The sequence below is a fragment of the Panthera onca genome, chromosome B4 (assembly GCF_046562875.1).
Source record: "Panthera onca isolate mPanOnc1 chromosome B4, mPanOnc1 haplotype 2, whole genome shotgun sequence".
NCBI lineage: Eukaryota > Metazoa > Chordata > Mammalia > Carnivora > Felidae > Panthera > Panthera onca.
This window is the reverse complement of record NC_138345.1, coordinates 116,940,760-116,962,167: the sequence shown is the minus strand read 5'-3', so window position 1 is coordinate 116,962,167 and position 21,408 is coordinate 116,940,760. Positions and strand designations below refer to the sequence as shown.

The window sequence follows — 21,408 nt, the reverse complement described above, 5'->3', positions numbered from 1 at the left end:
AGCAGTGATAGAGAAACCCTGCTTGGCTATTATAAATGCAAAAAAAAAAAAAAAAAAAATGACAAAGGCCATCAAAAACTTACTTTTTGGGGAGAGTGCTTTAAATTTTGCTTCTAACAAAGCAGACCAAGTAAATTATATCTTTTCACGGGTCAGTAAGAAATTCTGATTATTCCATGAGGTAGTACAGTCAATTTTGTCTCTGCTTTTAGTTACTTATTTTTTGTTGGTCAAGCAGTAAATATACTTCAGGACTGCAAGTGAGGGAGGGTCATACAACTTTGAGTATTGTTTTGTTTTTGTTTTTTTAATTTATTTAATGTTTATTATTTTTGAGAGAGAGACAGAGTGTGAGTGGAGGAGGGGCAGAGAACGAAAAGGAGACACAGAATCTGAAACAGGCTCCAGGCTCTGAGCTGTCAGCACAGAGCCTGACACAGGGCTTGAACTCAGGAATGGCGACATCATGACCTGAGCCAAAGTCAGATGCTTAGCTGACTGAGCCACCCAGGCGCCCCGAGTATTTTTTTGTAAATTGTTTGTGATCTCTATGAAAATTCTATCCCTTTTCCTGTGATGGATGAAATTCAGGTGTAGAAAGTACTAATACAAACATTTCATTAGTAATAGAAAATGGCTTGTATAATTATATCATATCACAGTTAACTTGGTTTGGAAGAGATGATTTCATTTCATGCCACTACTGAAATTCTAATTGTGAACCAGGAGACTATTTGAACAAGCACCCCAGTTCAGAATTCTCTCAGGAGCAGGAGAGTAAGGTATTGAGGAAACTATAACTTGCAGTTGCTTTGATGCTATACATACAGGATATAGAATAAACAAACTTGTAGCCCTGTCCTTGGCCCCTAAATAACCCACTATGAATATCAGGAAGGGAAATTAGAAAGTTGCCCCCATCTTGCTAATTACAAAGTTGGTAGGAAAATTATTTGTTGAACTTACTTTACAAAGCTGGATTGGTAGAATAAGACTGGTAATTAAATAAGATAGTGTCAACATTGTTCCAATTACACCCTTTAGCTGTTGTACTAAACAAAAATAGTATGAGTGCTGCCTAATTATTAAAATTTCTACTTTTATTTGAGTGACTTTATCTAGTTTACTAAAGTGTTGAATTCCTTTTGTTTGAATTCCATTTTTCTTATTTAATGTTTTAATCGAATATATAAAGTTATACATAAATGAGTTATTTGAAATAAACTATATGTTAGAATGAGTTTATATTTCTTCAGCTATCTTTTAAAGTTGCTTCTTAAAGTTATTAGAATTTGGAGGCTTAGAGAAATAAAAACAACTCTCATGCCAGTGGCTCAAGGGATAAAGTTGTGAACTCTTGCCTTTGTTTCTCAATAATCAGTGAATTCCACTTTAAATTGGAAAGGAATGACATTTACATTAGTTAATAATCTAATACATTAATTAATAATATCCAAAGGCAGCGTGGTCCATCTTACTTAAAACTGTCCTTATATATAACTTAAGGTACACAGCAGCAGTGTAATTTATTCCAAGAAAACGAAGGTTGGTACAGCAAATGAAAATTGGACTTGGGTTTAAAAAAGTAACAAAAGCCTAAAAGGTAAAACTGTTTATCTCTGTGTCATTGACCTGTTTTGCATTAATTTTGAGTTCAGCTTGGAAATAATTTTGGCATCATGATTCATAGAAGAAAAGTATCTTAAGTTTAGATTAACCCATCAGATTATCAGATGCCTTCACATTCATAAAAGCAAGCATAGGCTCTGATTGTGGAATTGTTATTAATTACAAAAGGATTTGCCGACCCAAGACTATTCACACTCAAGAAAAATTCTTAAAACTGATTTTGTTAAATTTCAAGAAACTACAGAGTAGCAGCTATCTTGGACATCCTTGTGACTGGAGTCATGGTGAGGCTATGGGCTGGGGAATCTGTTACAGCCATTTCTTAATTGTTTTCTTTTCCCTGTGAAGGGCTAGCCAGAGCCAAGTCAGTTCCCACAAAGACCTACTCAAATGAAGTCGTCACACTGTGGTACCGGCCGCCTGATGTGCTTCTTGGTTCCTCAGAGTACTCAACACAGATTGACATGTGGTAAATATATGCACATGTTATTGCCATTTATAATTTTGAAAGAATATAGCCATTGGTACAGGGCATACTGATAGATATCTGACTTATAAGAGGATATTATTTTAAAGAGCCACAATATAAGCAACAATTAAAGAGTTCTAACACATGAGGGGTGCCTGGGTGGCTCAGTCAGTTAAGCACCTGACTTTGATTTCGGCTCAGGTCATGATCTCATGGTTTTATCTGTCTCTCAGATAAAAAAACAACAACAAAAAAACCCATCTCTGATCATTTGTTTCTCCCTATCTCTGCTACCTGCTACCTAAGACATAATAAGCATTCAATCACTATTAGCTATTGTTAGTGTTATTCTTCAAGGGACGTGCAGAGGAGAGTTGGACATTTTAAGGGTCATGGAGCAATGGATACAGCAAGATGGAAGTTGAGACAAATAAGATAAATGTTAACAAATCAGTTGGAGCTGAAAAAAATCTGTGCAGGAGGTTTTCCATCAGGCTAATACAAAATTCTCCAGAAAGGCAATCTTAAGGAAAAGATAATTGTGCTTCTTACTATGTAAATGGATTGATTGCTCATTTTTTTATGATATATTTTAAAGGGGTGTTGGTTGCATTTTCTTTGAAATGGCTTCTGGAAGACCTCTATTTCCAGGATCAACTGTGGAAGATGAACTGCACTTAATTTTCCGACTGCTAGGTAATAGAAATATTTTCCCAGTAATTTGTTACCTGCAATTGACTAGCTGGATAAGACTACATATTTTAAAATGTGGTACTGAGACTAACAAATAGCTGTTACAAAAATTATAATTAGTTGGGGTGCCTGGCTGTCTCAGTGTAGGATTTGTGACCCTTGATATCCAGGTAAGGAGTTGGAGCCCCACAATGAGTGTAGAGGTTACTTAAAAGCTTAAGAAAACCACTACTGATTAAAATAAAAAAAGAATTATAATTAGCATAATTATAAAGATAGAGGCTTCTAGGTAACTTCTTTTCATTTACTGAGTTCTGCCTTTGCAATAAAAATTTTGTGGAAGAACAGAGAAAAATATTACTGAAAATTGACCTTTGGCGTATTATTAGGAAATATTTGTAGGTAGATGTCATTTAGGTGGCATCATTTTTATGGCATCATTGCATAGTCCAAAAAAAGGTCCATATGTGTTTACTGTTTCTGTCATTTTGCTTTCAGATGAAATAGTCAAATCATCTACTAAATATACAGTGTTCTTTAAGACACTTTCTCATTTGTCCTTATTTATATATATTTGCGTATATATACATTTTTATATATTTATAAATACTGTTTTTTTTTTAAATTCAGGAACACCATCTCAGGAAACTTGGCCGGGTGTTTCTTCAAATGATGAGTTCAAAAACTACAACTTTCCAAAATACAAACCACAGCCTCTCATTAACCATGCACCCAGGTATTTTTTCTTTTTCTTTTTTCTTTTGTTTTTAGTGTTTATTTTAGAGAGAGAGAGAGAGAGAGAGAGAGAGACCGGGCGTTGAGTAGGGGAGGGGCAAAGAGAGAGGGAGACACAGAATCCAGACCGACTGAGCCACCTAGGCACTCCTCTTTTTCTTTATGTTAAAGGGTGGAAAACCCACATGATTCTTTCCATTCTCTTGAAGCATTAGCCACAGATGGGTTTAGGAAAAAATACATATAATACATACAGTTCTTAAATATTTTAGAATCTAATTTAATTGAATTTCTTCCTCCCTTGTGTCAGATTAATTTTATAATTCAGATATCAAGATATGTAAATCACAGAATTGAGCTATAAATAAAATGAATATTAAAGCAACTGTATTAGAATTCTAGAGTTTATGTAGGTTATTTCATTTCTCAGAAAGAAGACATTGGTTAATGTCTTTTTCAATACCATGAAGACCATGATGAAACTTCTGTTTTGCTTTGTATGGGATTATTCTATATTTACTTACAAAAATCTAAGGAAGTGTTATAAGTAAAATCTTGACTCGGACACAAGATGACCTGTCAGTATTTGGCCAATGTTAATGACCTAATTTGTATTTGAGGAATGTAAACTCTTTCTGACCCCTCATATCCTAAATGTTGGCCATTTCATTAAAATTTCTTCTCAGATCTATCCCCAGATCCATTTAAAACCCCCATTAAAATGTCAGTCAGAAATTTTTATTTATGGAATTATTAAATTTTCAGTATGTAGCAGAGAATAACCCCTTTGACTATATTTTTTCATCTTTCCTTAGAAAAATCAAAGAGTACACCCAGGTACCAAATAAGGTCAATGTCTATTTTAATCAAAGCCATTCTCATTGCTGACAGTATAACATACTTGCTCTAATTCCATTTGTTCTCAAGCTAGAGAGAGTAGAAAAACAAATTCAGATACCAAAAATATTTTTAAAGTACTTATGTGAATTGATGTTCTTATTGTTACTATAGCAACTAATAACATTCTAAGTAGACTTTCTTAGGAAGAATAATATGTGCGGGGCTTTTTGTGTGTGTCTCTTCCTTCTGAGTAGCATAAATCCTATTTTTGTCACTTATACGTTGCTTCTATTGTAATGTCCAGTGCAGAAAGTTGAAGCTCTTCTTTAAAGCAGGTTCTCCATGACCTTAACCCCTAGTTTGTGCCCAAGGAGCTCTGGATATCTGTCAGAATGGCAAACTACAAAGGATTAGAAGAGTCTGGAGAATGTCTAGGCCATAGCATCCATGGAACCCACTAAGAGCACTTGGGGAAAATATATTGCCAGTGAAAGGCAGTGCAGAATAGAACCTATGGTTTCTGATCAAGAGATTATCCCATTAAGATAGTCCCCAAACCCTCTACTGCTCATTATATGAATATCATCACTATAATTATCTGTCTTTATCGATGGCTTCATTGGTTTTGTAGCTCTAATTTTTTTTTTATTTTTCATTTATTGATTTATTTAAGTTTTTATTTAAATTCCAGTAAAAATATAGGGTAATACTGGTTTCAAGCATAGAATTTAGTGATTAATCATGTACATACAACACCCAGTGCTCATCACAACAGGTTCCCTCCTTAATGGTCCATTCCCCAACTACCTCCCCACCAGCAACCCTCAGTTTGTTCTCTATAGTTAAGAGTCTCTTAGGGTTTGCCTCCCTTAGTTTTTTTTCTCTTCACCTATGTTCACCTGTTTTGTTTCTTAAATTCTACATGTGTAGCTCTAATTTTTAATTAAGTTTTATGATGTTATTAAGGCAGTTGAACTTTATAGGGGTGCCTGGGTGGCTTAGTTGGTTCAGCGTCCCAACTCTGGATTTCAGCTCAGGTCACCATCTCACGATTCTTGAGTTCAAGTCCCACATTGGGCTCTACGCTGACAGAATGGTGCCTGCTTGGGATTCTCTCTCCGTCTCTCCCTGATTCACAGGTGTTTTCTCCCTCGCACTCTGTCTCAAAAAAATAAATTGAACTTCGTAGCTTCTAGTACCTAGTTCTTAGTAGACTGTTGTGTAAAAATATGTCGAATGAGTCATCTGTGTTTATTGTGAACCACAGTGACACATTTTGGGGTCACTTGTTTCTTTTTTCACCTATATAATAAGAAAATGATGCTGTTGTAGCTTGCCTTTCGTAGAACACTATGAAAATGATACACTTTACTTAAGCTTTCCTGATAATAGAGATTACTTTGAGACAGAATAGTGCTTTTTAAAAAAAACTTTAGTAATCTGATTTGTTCTTCATTATGGAAAATTTGAATTGGAACCTAGTTTTTTATATTTTCTTCTTCAACAAGTGGCAAGATAAGTCTTAAGTGTAGCACTTTTGAGTCTTTTGAAAGCAAAAAGAATGGTTATTGTAGAGCACTTAATGTTTGCAGATTAAAACACTTGGAAAATAGTTTTATTTGAAAAGTTACTGTCAGCTAAGATAAAAGAATAAATTGCCACTTTTTTGTTGTTTTAGGTTAGACTCTGAAGGAATCGAGCTGATAACAAAATTTCTTCAGGTAAGTTACATCTTTGTAATTGTTAAGCCTCAGTTTCTGCATCTGTAGAATGGGATCAGGAATACCTCCCTTAAATATCTGTCATGACCATTAAATAAGATTATTTATGGTAGTATCTGGCATGCTTAAATCATATGCTTAGATATAATAATAATAATAATAATAATAATAAAAAATAATGGTTTCACCTTATGTGTCTGGGTCTCTTGTGCCCTAGAATGGTCTGAGGTTGTCACCTTCTGGCATCAAAACTATGTCAAGGGCATGTTGTCTGTAATTTATGTTCTCTTTCTTTTCCTTATACTTACTGCCTTACAGGCTGCTGCACCTACAAATACCATTCATATCTTCTATTCAAAGCAGGAAGAAGAGAGAGGATAAGGGTGTCAGCCATAATAGTCCTCTTGTATCTGGAAAGCAAAGGCTTTTCCAGAAACCCCTGCAAGGCTTCTTCATAAGTCTCGTTGGCCAGAACATTAATTGTAAGAGAGGGTGGGAATTGGGGAGCAAGATTATCATAATTAGCCTAAACTTAGAATAGTCATGGTTCACGTTGATCTGTTGGACTTGGAAGCATGGACACCTTAGACAAATTTAGGTTATCTCATCAAGGAACAAAGGGAAATGGGTATCCAGTAGGTAATTTAATAATATCTGTCATAAAAGTATTGGGCATATTTCCAATGATACTTTGGTGTTCATGAGGAAAAGTAACACCAAAGGTCGGGTATTTTAATTTTTCATCACTTAAGAAAATACGGGAAGTCTAAGTTTTTATAAAAGTGAAGATTTAACTTCATCTTGGAAATTTGGAACTAGATAAAGTCATTACTACATAATCGCAGTAGTACTCACATTAGAGTATATCTGATGTAATCCAAGTTGGTTCTTAAAAAACAGTCATTGTATTAAATCATCTTATTAGCTCTACATGCTAATCTACCTCCCCTCATGATGTTTAGAGAAAAAGTTAATGAAGCAGTTCTTTGCTTTTTCACAGTATGAATCTAAGAAAAGGGTTTCAGCAGAAGAGGCCATGAAGCATGTGTACTTTCGAAGTCTGGGACCAAGAATACATACTTTACCTGAAAGTAAGAGAAATTCTAAAGTCCCCATCTCCCATTTTCATTTGTCCAGGGTAGGAGACTGGGTGGTAAATTAGGGGTTTGGGAAGAGATTGTTGGTTTTTAAGCCTAAAATTTTAACTATTTTTGTAAGTACATCAGAATTCCTTGAAGGGAAGTGTATGTCTTCTTTGCCTATGTTTTAATTTATTTCTTTTAACACTGAGCACATTGCCACTGCTTTGTAAGAAATCAATAGTACTTAGACATGGGTTATTAATCTTACTGGACTTAAATTGGAAAATGCCATCTGATGATAGACATTGTCATTAGGCCCAATCTAGATTTCTTCGATTCAGAGTTTCTAAAAATGGATTTCAGGCAAAGAGTAATGGAGCAAAACATACGATTGTTTCCTTGTGAAAGTAGATTTCATTTTCAAGATATAAAGATGATTTTTCTTTGCTGTGGTCACTCTAACTTTACTATCCTTGTGACAGTGGTGAGCATATTGTTAGTCACTAAAAGAGCTGATTTCTCATGCCTGAGGTGACCGCTTCATCTTACTTATAAGATCCTTTTTAAAAATTACCTCAACATTTTGCTTTAAAACTGAGTAAGGTGAATGGAGAATTAGAATATTTAGGAACTGAGATTTGCTGTTTGGAATCAAGAATCCTTAAGACTTTTAACTTAGAGCTTACTGGATATTTTTTAATGAAAGACTACCTCTCTGGCAGAGATCGGAAATGAGAAAGATTGGAAAAAGAAAGATTGGAAATGAAAAGAGAATTACAAGTGTTTTTAAGATGATACTTACATTTCATTGTTAATATCAGGCAATTATGGTTGGCAATTTGAGGTAGGCAATTATGGTTATACAAACCTATTTCTTATTTTTCTCTGAAAATCTGAAGATAGTCTGAGGCCCTGATACCTTCATGCCATCATAAGAAGACAGATAAAGGCAGAGAGAATAAAAACCAAGTAGTGCCTTTTGATTAGGTCTCCTCAACCCCAGTAGGTCCTAGAAATAGACAGTGTATATTCTCTGTATGTACATACTCGAAGAGAAACATACAGTGGAAGTGTGACTCAAAGCAGAATTGTGGGGGAAAAGTTCTGAGGGGAGATTATTTTGTTGGTTTTCTACTCAAAACATTGGGACAAAGGGGAAAAATAGTTCAGCAAGGCTGTAACCTTGTGAATGTAGCATAAATGTTTCATGTTGAATCAGTATACATTTTTAAACAATTCTGTCGATAGCTGGATTATATTTGTTTTAATAATGTCAGACCTTTACCTGATAGTTTTTGTCTGTGCATTTTAGGTGTATCAATATTCAGTTTGAAAGAGATTCAGTTGCAAAAGGACCCGGGTTTTCGAAATTCTTCTTATCCAGAGACAGGTGTGTTTGTCATAAACCATTTCACGTGTCGATCATGAAATTTTGCGTGGAACTAAGTTTTTGGTTTATAAATTGATCAGTAAAATTATTGATGTAAAAACCAATGTACAGTGCATTCCACAACTGTATGTTTAGCATTGCACGTACTCACTTTTCTGTATGATGTGGGCAGCTCAGTAATTCTTCAGAGAGAAATCTGACTCAGTCAAGTCAGGGATCCTGAAAGCTGCAGATGGCACAAAGACCTTTTACAAGTGGCCTGGCTTGATCACTGCACACGCCATTCCTGGTACCTGAGGCAGAAGACACATCTTATGCTTCCCTAGTCATCAGGTTCATCACTTCGAAGCATAGAAGCTGTAGACTGACCCCATCAACAAAAGGGTCATTTCAGACAGTGCTGATCACTCTTACGTGGAAGATTAGTTTTTGCTGGTGGGAACATTAGCTTCCTAGAGTCACCAAATACTGTATGTGGGATAAAACTGAACCTTGAACTGCCTCATAAAATGACTTTATATTTTAGGACATGGGAAGAACAGAAGACAGAGCATGCTCTTTTAAGTCTGATAACATGGTTTCAAGCCCAGCCCCCAGCCTTTCTTATCAATCAAGGACTCAGATCTGAAGGCAATTATTTCTTTTGGTGGACTTGGAATCTCCGTTTGTCTACACTGTCCTCTTCACAGTGGAGTCTTTTTATTTCAGACCTACAGATTGTTTTTATATTTGTTGTCACAGTGTGACAATTTTTTTGTACAGTTGGTTTTAAGGTCTTCTCTGCCATTAGAGCCAGTAGGTTACAGCTATTGATGTAACTGTAGCTGCAATTTTTGTGCAGGACTGAGAAACACAGTGCATTATTTATTGCGGAATCATTGCTGCTAAATAACTACTGTCTGTTTATTTAACACAACAGTTAAATGCCTGAAGAAGTTGCAGTGGCTTTATTAGATGTGAATGCATCTGTTTCTCCCCACGAATTGTTTTACTGCTGCATTTCTTGTTTGTTTTTAAAATTAAACTGCAGTGTTTCCTGGAATGTAAGTTTAGCTTTGCTTAACAGTAAAATAAGTGAGCCATCTTGAACACTCTAAGTTCATGCTGTATAATCTTTCATTGAACATCAGCAAATAGAGTAGCTAAAAAATTGATGAGTACATCATGTTTAGGAAAGCATGTGATGCAGAGGTTGATTCAAGCAAGTGAATACCTGACATGGGGATCTCACATTAGATACCAGTAATTTAAAGCACCAAAATTATTTATTTTTACCTTGCCTCATTTTAGAAATATTTACTGCATATTATTGGATATGTGTATACTAATACACTTACCTATTTTACATTGTGCTTTAATTTAGTTAAAACTAAACCATACAAGTCCAGTGAAATATGTGAGGTCTTGTTTTCATTTTAAATACAGTTCTTTTATTAGAAAGGATGATACTTTTGGGGGGAGCCATTTATTTCATTTGGGGGCTGTCTATATGCGTGTGTTTTAATAACATTCACTTGGAATCAGCTAAAAGCTGTAATATGTCTTTGAAATGAGCCATGATAAATACAAATGATAGAAAGGAGAACTGAGGATTGTTTTAAAGCATTGTAGGTATTAATGTGTTTATCAGAGATAGTAAATATTACAGTTTCAATTATGCATCTCTTTGAACATCATAAACACGCCTTGGTGTTGGTAAGTGTTTTAAGCATTTGTGTTAACTTTTAAGGACTATTTGTTTAGTGCATCTTACAAACTACAAATCTTAATTGGTATATTTTGAAATGGTCATGTAAATTTTTGGCTTATATATCATGAAAATAATCATAACTTAATTTTTTTCCTGATATTCACTGTAAAACATTCAGGGGTCCTACCATTTCTGTTCAGGAAATCTTGTAGTTTATTGTTATTTAACAGTATTAAGTGAATTTTTGTATATTTCATTTTAACTTTATTTGTGAATAGTGATTGTGGCATGTTTGGGTGTTATTTTAATATTTCATGAGACAGAAATTTTAATTTTTAAAAAAAATTTTCTGGAAGAAACAGATTCATGTGTAATGGTGAATATTGGACCACTACTGCTTTTCACATTTGTAAATTGGTTTTATGTTAAACCCTGTAGCCTAACAAACTGCTGTTATTTCTAACTGACAGACATGTATTAATATTGTACTTTGAAGGTTATAAATATTATGTGGAAATTCCTCCATTTTGTTTTGAAATTTATAATAACAAGATCTTCATGTTGTTAAAATGTGGTTTTGTTGAGTCACCGTTCTTTCTGGGGGAAGAAGGCTGTGCAGAACGGGATCATTTTCCTTTATGGGTTTCATTTTTAAGAGAATGAAGTCTCACTGTGTCAGTAATGATATTTAATTTATATTTGTGCTGGCCGTTCATTTAGTAATCTCTACCATAATTTTATAGGATAGCACCCTTCAATTATAAAGTTGTCACATTTTTCATTTTATAGGTTACAAAAATGTTTTGCAAATTTTATGTATTTATCCATAAGTTTGATATTCTTGCAGATAAAACATGAAAAAATATATCCAGTAGTTATATAAAATTCTTCTTCCTAGGAAGTCCTAGGGATGTTTCTTCATTTTATTAAGGAATTTGGTATTTTTTTTTGATACTTGAGCACCACCATTCAGATCCTGAAAACTTTGCAATGAAGAGAATTGAAATGTAGAGATTTTGAACCTTGAACACTTATGATTCATCTTAAACTGACATGGTTTTAAAGGTAAGAGAGGATGCGTTTTTGTTTTCCTTCCAAATGATGCTATTAACACACATTGAATATGTCACTCTAGGTGTGTAGAAGTCGTTCCATTCTATCTGGTGCTTTATTATATTTGAAAGACTACTTGTTAACATGTTATAATAATTTGTCGTTTGGGCCCAGGACAATTCATGAGGTTGAGGCTGGTTTTTTTTGCTTCTGTTTTTACTATTTTTTTTTTATCTTGCCATTTTTTTTACCCATTGTAAGTATACAATTTGGTGGCATTGATTAGAGTATTGTACAGCATTTACACTGTCTTTTTCCATAATTTTTCATCTCTCCAAATAGAAATTCTATACCCATTAAGAACAACCACCCCATTTCCCCCTCCCCACAGCCCCCCGTAACCTTTAATGTGTAGGCATAACTCATTTTACTGCACTGCACTTTATTGCGCTTTGCAGATACTGTGTTTTTCTTAATGAATTGAAGGTTTGTCGTAACCCTGCATTGAGCAAGTCTGTGGGCGCCATTTTTCCAACTGCATTTGCTCACTCCATGTCTCTGTGCTACATTTGGTAATTCTTGTAATATTTCAAGTTTTATTATTATATTTATTATGGTGATTTGCGATTAGTGATCCTTGATATTACCATTGTAATTGTTTTGGGGTGTCACAAATCACACCCATGTAAGACAGTGAACTTAATAAATGATAAATGTTGTGTGTTCCGACTGCTCCACCAACAGGCTGTTCCCCCATCTCTCTCCCTCTCCTCAGGCTTCCCTATTCCCTGAGACACAACAGTACAGAAATTAGGACAATTAATTACCCTACAGTGGCCTCTAAGTGTTCAAGTGAAAGAAAAGTCACATTTCTGAGTTTAAATCAAAAGCTTTGAAATGATTTAAGCTTAATCAGGAAGGCATGTCAAAAGCCAGCATAGGCTGAAAGCTAGGCCTCTTGGTCCAGTTAGCCAAGTTGTGAATGCAAAGGAACAGCTCTTGAAGGGCATTAATAGAGCTACTCCAGTGAACGCATAAATGATAAGAAAGTGAAACAGCCTTATTGCTGATGTGGAGAAAGTTTTATTGGTCTGGGTAGAAGATCAAATCAGCCACGGCATTCCCTCAAACCAAAGCTTAATCCAGAACAAAGTCCTAACTCTCTTCAATTCTGTGAAGGCTGAAAAAGGTGAAGAAGCTGCAGAAGAACAATTTGAAGCTAAGGGAGGTTGGTTCATGAGGTTTAAGAAAAGAAGCTGTCTCCATAACGTAAAAGTGCAAGATGAAGCAGCAGGTGCCGATGTAGAAGCGGCAGCAAGTTATCCAGAAGAACTAGCAAGGTAATTAATGGGGGTGGCTGTGTTAAACAGATTTTCAATGTAGGCACAGCAGCCTTCTCTTGGAAGAAGATGCCATCTAGGACTCTCCTGGCTAAAAAGGACAAGTAGTAGTGCTTGGCTTCAAAGCTTCAAAAGATAGGTTGACTCTCTTATTAGAGACTAATGCAGCTGATGACTTTAAGTTGAAGCTGTGCTCATTGACCATACGGAAAACCATAGGGCCCTTAAGAATTAGGCTAAATCTGTTCTCCCTATGTTCTGTCAGTGGAACAACAGAGCCTGGATGACATCATATCTGTTTACAGCATGATCTGAATATTTTAAGCCTGTTTAGAAAAAAATTTTTCAAGATGTTCTTGTTCATTGAAAATGCACCTGGTCACCCAAGGGCTCTGATGGAGATATACAACCAAGGTAAATCTTGTTTTCTTGCCTCTTAACATCAGTTCTGCAGCCCATGGATCAAGGAGTAATTTGGGCTTTCAGGTCTTACTCCTTAAAAATACATTTTGTAAGTCTATAGCTGCCATAGATAGTGATTCTGATGGATTTGGCCAAAATAAATGGAAAACCTTCTGGAAAAGATTCACCATTCTAGGTGTCATTAAGAACATGTGTGTGATTCATGGGAGGGGTCAAAATATCAACAGGAGTTTGGCAGAAGCTGATTCCAAAACTTCAGTGGAGGAGGCAGCTGCAAATGTGGAAATAGCAAGACAACTAGAACTAGAAATGGAGCCTGAAGATGTGACTGAATTGCTGCAGTTTCATGATAAAATTTTAATGATGGGAAGTTACTTCTTGTGGATGAACAAAGGAAGCAATTTCTTGAGATGGAATATACTCCTAGTGAAGATGCTGTGAGGATTGTTGAAATGACACCGAAAGATTTAGAATATCACATAAACTTAGTTGATAAAACAGTATCAGGGTTTAAGATGACTCCAGCTTTGACAGAAGTTCTGTGGGTAAAATTCTATCAAACGACATGAAAGGAAGAGACCCCATCGTTTCAGTAGACTCTGTTGTTGTCTTATTTTAAGAAATCGCCACAGTCTAAAAAAAGGGCAGGGAGGGGGGCACCTGGATGGCACAGTCGGTTAAGTGTCTGACTTCAGCTCAGGTCATGATCTCACAGTCCGTGAGTTCAAGCCCTGCATCGGGCTCTGTGCTGACAGCTCGTAGCCTGGAGCCTGCTTCAGATTCTGTGTCTCCCTCTCTCTCTGCCCCTCCCCTACTCACGGTGTGTCTGTCTCTCTCTCTCAAAAATAAATAAAAATTAAAAAAAAAAAAAAAGTCACCACAGTCTCCCCCCTGCCTTTAGCAACCACCACCCTGATCAATCAGGAGCCATCAACATTCGGGCAGGACCCTCCACTGGTGAAATGACTATGACACACTGAAAGTTCACTCAGATGCTGGTTAGCAGTTTTTTAGCAATAAAGTATTTTTTAACAAAAGTCTATGCACACTTTTTTTAGACATAATGCTATTGTACAACTTAATGGACTACAGTATAGCATAAACATAATTTTTTTTTTAAGTTTATTTTGAGAGAGTGAGATAGCGCACAAGCAGGGGAGGGGGCAGAGAGAGAAGGGGGGAGAGAGAGAGAGAGAGAATCTGCACTGATGATGCAGAGCCCGATGTGGGGCTCAAATTCATGAACCATGGGATCATGACCTGAGCCAAAATCAAGAGTCGGAGGCTTAACTGAGCCACCCAGGCGCCCCTATACATAATTTTTATATGCACTGGGAAACCAAAAAATTCACTTGATGCACTTTATTATGGTATTTGCTTCATTACAACAGACTGGAACTGAACTTGCAGTATCTCCAAGGTATGCCTGTACTTTTCTTTTTTATTTATTTACTTAAGTAATCTCTGCACTCAACATGGGGCTCACACAACCCTGAGATCAAGAGTTACATGCCTTTGCACCCATGGTAGGCCTGTACTTTTTGTGTCTGAATTTGCCTTTGCAGATATTTCATATACATTGAGTTATACCACATTCACCCTTTTGTGCCGTATTTCATTCACTTAAGATGATGTTTTCAAGTTTTATCCATGTTGTACCATGTATCAGAATGTTATTTCTCTTCATATCTGAATAATAATCTGTGAATATGCAGCATTTTGTTTAAACATTCATCTGTTGATTTCACACTGACTTTTCCCCATTTTTTGGGCTTTTCTGAATAATGCTGTCCTGAGTATGGGTGTACAAGCATATGTTTGGGTCCTTGTTTTCATTTCTTTGAGCTTAAATACCTAGGAGTGGGAATTGTTGGGTCATGCATAATCTATATTTACCTTTTTGAGGAACCATCAAACAATTTTCCATGATGACTGTACCATTTTACATTCCTAATAGTAATATATAAGAGTTCTAATTGCTCATTTTTACCAACACTTCTGTTCCTTTTTTAAACAAATTATTATATTCATTATAGTACGTATGACTTGGTATCTTATTGTGCTTTTTTGATTTGCATTTCCCGAACGAGTAAGGATGTTGCGCATCTCTTCATGTTCTTATTGGCCATTTGTATATTTGCTTTGGAGAAAACTCTATTCAAGTCTATTACCCATTTTGAAATTGTGTTGTTGATGGTGGTGAGTTGGGTCAGAAAGCTGTGTAGTTCTTTATATATTCTAGATATTAGACTCATTAGAGATATGATTAGCAGTTATTTTCTTCTGTGGGTTTTTTACTTTCTTGAAAGCATCCTTTTGATACACAAGACTTTTTATTTTTTTTAGAGTTCATTTTTGAAAGAGAATGTACTCGCACAAGCACGTGGGGGAGGGGCAGAGAGAGTCCCAAGCAGGCTTCTCGTCAGTGCAGAGCTCGATGCAGGGCTTGAACCCACAAAGCATGAGATCATGACCTGAGCTGAAATCAAGAGTCAGATGCCAAACTGACAGAGCTACCCAGGAATCCCAGGACTTCTCATTTTAAAGAAGTTCAGTGTATCTTTTTTTTTTTGTTTTGTTTTTTTCTGCTCTTGGTGATATATGTAAGACACTACTGCCAAATTTAAGATCATGAATATTTTCCTCTGTTTTAATATTCTTATAGTTTTAATGCTTACATTTAGGGCTTTGAGTTCATTTTTGCATGTAGTGTGAAGTTTGGATCTAACTTCATTCTTTTGCATGTGAATGTCTAGTTTTCCCTGCACTGTTTGTTAAAAAGACTATCCTTTTCCCATTAAATGGTCTTGGCACCCTTGTTAAGTCAGTTGGCCATAAATGTGAGAGTTTATTCTGTTTTACTGGTCTGTATCTCTTTTGGCCAGTACCAGTGTTTTGATTGTAGCTTTGTAAATTTTGAAATCAAGAAGTGAGTCCCCCAACTCTGTTCTTTTTTTTTCAATGTTTTGGCTATTCAGGGTCCCTTGAAATTCCATATAAATTTTAGGATGGGATTTTTCTATTTCTGAGGAAATACGCCATTGGGATTGTGATAGGAATTGCATTGATTGACTCTGTAGATTAATTTGGGAGTTCTGTGATCTTAATATTAAATCTTTCAGTCCATAAATGCAGGATGTCTTTAATTTCTTTTAGCAATGTTTTGTAGTTTTTCAGTATATAAGTCTTGTGCCTCCTTGATGAATTTTATTCCTAAGTATTGTATTCTTTTTGATGTTATTGTAGACAGAATTATTTTCTTTTCTGAATTTTTCATTTGCTAGTGTGTAGAAATACAAATGATTTTTGTTTTGTTTTGTGTCCTATAATTTTGCTGACGTTATTAACTTTTTTTTGTGGGTTCTTTAAGGTTTTCTACATGTAACACGATGTCTTCTATGAATAGAGATCCTGTATAATTTGGATTTATTTTTCTTGCCTAATTAACTTTGGTTAGGACTTTCGGTACTGTGTTGAAGTAGAATTGGCAACAGAGAGTATCCTTGTTCTTTATGTTAGGGGAAAACACTTTCAGTTACCATTGAGTATGATATTAGTTGCAGCTAAAAGAAATGATCATTTGTTTTTTTCCCTTCCTCATCACCTACCCTATCATTCAGTGTAGAATAATTGGTAAACCATAAGATTTAAAAGATGAGGGGACCACTTTTCAAACCCTTTCTCCTCCCCAACCCTCACCAATTCAACCTCAATAATTGTTTCATTAAATATCTCTTTGAAGCAGATTATATATACAATAGCATGTTTTGATGTATCATATTTGAGGCTAGAGGCCAGGACTTATTTTTCAGCTCTTACCCATATAGAAAAGCAAAATTTGGATCGTTCCAAGTAAATGGAAGTAAACCAACCCACTTGCCTCCTTGCACCTTTTATCACAAAGTATTTATTGAACAAAAACAATAGTAAAATTGATACATATATGAAAGTGAATGAAGATATGCACTCATAGAAAAGGTGTGTACAAAGAGACCAACGTTTAGGTTATAGTTCTATAAAACCTTACTATAGTAGTAGTTTAACACTGATCAAGCAGACAATAAAAAGGAAAAAGTTATTTAATATGTTCTTTGAAATCTATTCTCTAAAATAACTGTTAAAACACACACACACACACACACACACACACACACACACACACACACAGAATGAGGCAGAGCTATAAGAGTTACATTTCAATACCTCCAATTCTCTATTTGTGTCATAGTTTTCTGATCCATAAAAATTATGGTGTTTTTCCGTTTCTAATAAACAGCTAGAGTCCATAGTATTTCAAGGAAGGAAATATAGGAATTGGGTTTATAGTCATTTGAATATTTCCAATCAGCATATACACTTAAAAATATTTTTGGTTGAAGTTTTTGTACATTGATTAACTTTCTCTGTAAGAATCTTCCATTTGGGGTATGTTCTTCACTTATCCGATGAATTGTTTTTAATGTTCTAACATAGAGCTTGGGGCCAGTAGTTAGTTACAGCCAGGAGTGGAAAAGCATAACTGGACTGAGCACTAGTCACTGTTCTATCTTTAATGAGCTGTGTGGCCTCAGGCAGCTCCCAGTTGTTTGTGTAATTGCCTTATGTGGAGACAGTGGTGAGAAGCATTCTCAAAGGCCCCCTCTACCTGTAGCATTTCATGTTGGGTACATCTCAGTTCCCCAGACCAGCTCTTTTATTTTAGTACAGAATTTTCCTCAGCCTATGAGGGAGTGACAGTAGTGTCTGTGGATTTTGGAATTTATATCCAGAGTTGTATATTGGAGATGTACAGAGATGCTTAATTCCAATTGAAAAATCTCAAGATTTTTAGAAAATTGCAGAAATGTGTTTTTACAAGCTTTATTTTTTATGCTTTTTCATAATCCTTGCCACTTAACACCTACTTTGGAGTCAGTTATTTAGCCATATTTCAAATTGGTTACTTATAGTTCAGGATGATAATCTGATCTTGAATCGAAAGTGCCGGACACTTTCCAGTTCTCTCCACATTAGAATTTTCCTACCTCGTGTACAGAACAGTGCCTTAGAGTGGTGCCTGATGTTTCTGTTATCACTGCTCTAAACTGTGCTACACAAGAGAGTTAACTGCTGAGTGCTCCAAATTGTTACTAATTCAGTTCCATAATGATGAGGTTCCTGAAGAGTTTTATATTTCTTGTATCCAGTTTCCTTCATTCTCCCCGTAAACTTAGTAATACATAAAGCAATGTATTCTACCTCTCAGTTTCATAGGCAAGGCTATGCCTATACACATGAAGATACTTGGTGTTCTAAAATTGTTGTCTGTGAGCCTCTTCCAAAGCATAGGTGTTTTAAATGTTAATTATGGTTGTAGGGGTTTACCCTAACTCATAATGGTACAGGAAATATATCAGGGGTGTGATTCTCTAGGGAAACTGGGAGAACCACAGCTGATTTTTTGAAATAAGAACATGCTTACATAGATATTTCAAGGCCATGGGTAGAGTGAACTTGATGTAGATTTCCATCTCCGGTTTATGCTTGGGAGGAGTCTAAAAGATTGTAAACAGCTAGGTGGCTAGCCTTTCAAAGTTCATTTTTTAAAAAATGCACTTTAGAACATTTTCTTTTATGAATGTTTATTTTCTAAATATGGCTTAGTTTATTTTATAAAAACATTAACTTGGACATTTACTGAATTTCAGTTCAAAAGAGGTTCTAAGGCAATTCTTATACAATTGAAAGCGAAAAGGAAAAATATGAATATGCTTTCATGTTGCCTACTTGTGGAAAATAATGAAATTCTACTAGAGAGCTGTTTGATACTAATTTTTGTCTTTCAAACATTTTCTCTTAATACTAAAAAATATATAAATCATTTACATAAAACTAAATGCAAAGGAAGGCACAGCTGGTTATAGTGTCTATAAGCATAGTTCAGCATATGCGGAATTAAAGAGAAAAAAAGCTTCACATCCTTATTAGTTATACTGAAAACCATTAAGAAAAGTTCTTCACTGTCAACAGTGTTCAACACTTAAGAGCTAAGAAGATATAAAACAAAAACATTAAAATTCACTTAATGCCAAACAGATCTTCATATATACTTGAATATAAAAAAAAAAAGTTTTAAAAATGCTAACATAAATCTAGACCATCCATGTTATGAAAAGTGCAAACCAAATTAACAGAGGGTTTCACAATGTCCTTCTCATGACACAGGTAAACTAGCCCAGGGGGACAAATTTGTCTCATCAGTTAATAAGTCTTTAATTGTGGCCAGATGTCATCAGGATTTCTGAGAGTTCGAAGAAAGCAGTACTGGAGAAGCAGCTCTATCCAGACTGGGGATTGGCACTGGCATGTGGCCATTAAGCAGTGTTGGAAACTGTAGGGAACAAAAGAGTTTTAAAATAATTATTGCAGACCCATTGGGAAGAACCTGAGTTCTTTACATTCCTAGACAGACCACGGTGGATCACCCCTGGGAGACAGGTCGGTTGCAAATTATTTTACAGAATGAGATCACGGTTACACAGAGCAAAGAATAGGGCCCAGAAAATCTCCCTAATTATTAAATACCTAGGCCACTAGAAAAAAAAAAAATGTATATATGTTGCTAAAGCATGTTCTAATACTTTTAAAAGGTTCCAAGCTACTCAGAATGCTGATTTGCAAGACAACACACTCAACCTGGTTCTCATGTAAAACTTCTAATAGTATTTTGAAAATGGCCATGGTTTGTCCAGAGTACTGTAAAGATGCTTCTCAGTAACTATTAAAAATAAGTACTTTACCTTAAAAGGCTTAGAAAGCAAGAATATATTTTGGGGCTGAGGAAGTATTCTTTTTAATTACAATGACAAATAATATCCTACTTCACGGTAACAATACTTAAAAAGTTAATTTTTGCATTGTTGGCAACTAAGATGATAAATGGGATAAAGGTAGCTGGCTTTGATAACAACTTTCAGGTCTGAAAGAAATAACCACAACTATACTCCCAACTGAACAAGAATAATTAAAGGCCTCCCTTTAATACATTACTATGCATAACTAGATTTTCATTGTCCAGAATGATAGGTGTCAAAACGATCTCCCGGCTATCTTCTAGTTTAATTGCTATTTCGTCTAGATAAGTTAATACTAAATTTCAATACTGAATATCAAACTGCAAAACCTAGCACAAGGTAGAAGTACTGTACAATAAATACTTATAGATTTGTCCAATTTTCAAACTATTTCAATAATTTATGTCTGGTGCCTTGCAGTTTATCAGTGGTTGTCACTTCAGTTGATATCTAGGATCCTGTAAGGTAAGTTTGGTTATCCCCACAGAGCATGTGGGGGTGCTCTTTAAATACTATTTCAGTTTCCTTAATGGTCATTTAACATATTCAAGGATTTGTTTCTTTTCTGACACTTTGGAATTTTAGTTGTTTGTAGAATTTTACCCATTTCAACTGAGTTATCACACCTATTAAACATATAGCTTATACTCTTTTAAAAGATCCATGCTCCTAACTACTATTCTCATTGACTTGATTTTAGCATAGACCCTGGAAGAAGAGCGGGTGTTGAATTTTCATTCCTTTAGCTTATTTGCAGTCTTATCTCATTTTGGTTTGTGACCATTTTACTGGTCAGCTTTTGGTTTTGTTAATCTTCCTGTTTAAATCTAGATATTATTGATTTCTGCCCTCCTCAGTTGTAGTTCCTCTTGCCTGGCTTTTCTGGCATGTTTCATCTTTATTGACTCCCCACGTCCACTCTCTTAAGTTGCAGCATTCCCCCAACTTTACCCTCTGCCTGCCTTTCTCCCATACTGGACTCAACAGTCATTTCCTGCCATCAGTTAGATGTCCCCATCAGTGCGTCTTCCCCAATAGCCTGCAATTCTGTGCTCACTCAAGTCAGTCAGAGTGGTGATAGGAGCATGACCCTAAACTTGAATCCAGGTTTTGCTACTTATTAACATGCGGTCTTGGGTAAACTGAGCAACATCTCTGGGCCTTCGTTTCCTTAGGTTTTCAAAAAGAACTACTGGGAGTACAGCTGACTCTTGAACAACACAGGTTTGCAAATTTTTTCAACAAACAGCATAATACTGTAAACGTCTTTTCCTTACAATTTTCTTTTCCCTAGCTTACTTTTTATAAGAATACATACAGCATGTAATACATGGAACATGCAAAGTATGTGTCAGCTGTTACCAGAAAGGTTTCTGGTCAACATTAGGCTAATGTTTTTGAACAGTCAGAAGTTATACATGGATTTTCAACTGCAAGGGGGGGTGAGCACCCCTAAACCCCACATTGTTCAAGGGTCAACTGTATTAAATGAGAAGCCACGAAAAGCACT

At 35.5% G+C, this 21,408-nt stretch overlaps 2 protein-coding genes across 8 annotated transcripts in view; one reads left to right on the top strand and one right to left on the bottom strand.

Moving 5' to 3' along the window:
- CDK17 (cyclin dependent kinase 17) overlaps positions 1–17,139 on the top strand; it is a 115,599-nt gene extending 98,460 nt beyond the window's left edge. For 3 of the 5 annotated variants that reach the window (XM_078449582.2, XM_078449580.2, XM_078449581.2), the window contains 6 exons: positions 1,978–2,098; positions 2,697–2,794; positions 3,422–3,527; positions 6,045–6,087; positions 7,088–7,178; positions 8,482–17,139. In XM_078449582.2, coding sequence (XP_078305708.1) covers positions 1,978–2,098; positions 2,697–2,794; positions 3,422–3,527; positions 6,045–6,087; positions 7,088–7,178; positions 8,482–8,597 — 575 coding nt within the window. In that variant the 3' untranslated portion in view covers positions 8,598–17,139. The remainder of the gene's footprint in view (positions 1–1,977; positions 2,099–2,696; positions 2,795–3,421; positions 3,528–6,044; positions 6,088–7,087; positions 7,179–8,481) is intronic. The other 2 variants (XM_078449578.2, XM_078449579.2) reach the window with 2 other exon arrangements.
- ELK3 (ETS transcription factor ELK3) overlaps positions 17,129–21,408 on the bottom strand; it is a 67,880-nt gene continuing 63,600 nt past the window's right edge. For all 3 annotated transcript variants that reach the window (XM_060656703.3, XM_060656702.3, XM_060656704.3), the window contains one exon: positions 17,129–19,435. In XM_060656703.3, coding sequence (XP_060512686.1) covers positions 19,337–19,435 — 99 coding nt within the window. In that variant the 3' untranslated portion in view covers positions 17,129–19,336. The remainder of the gene's footprint in view (positions 19,436–21,408) is intronic.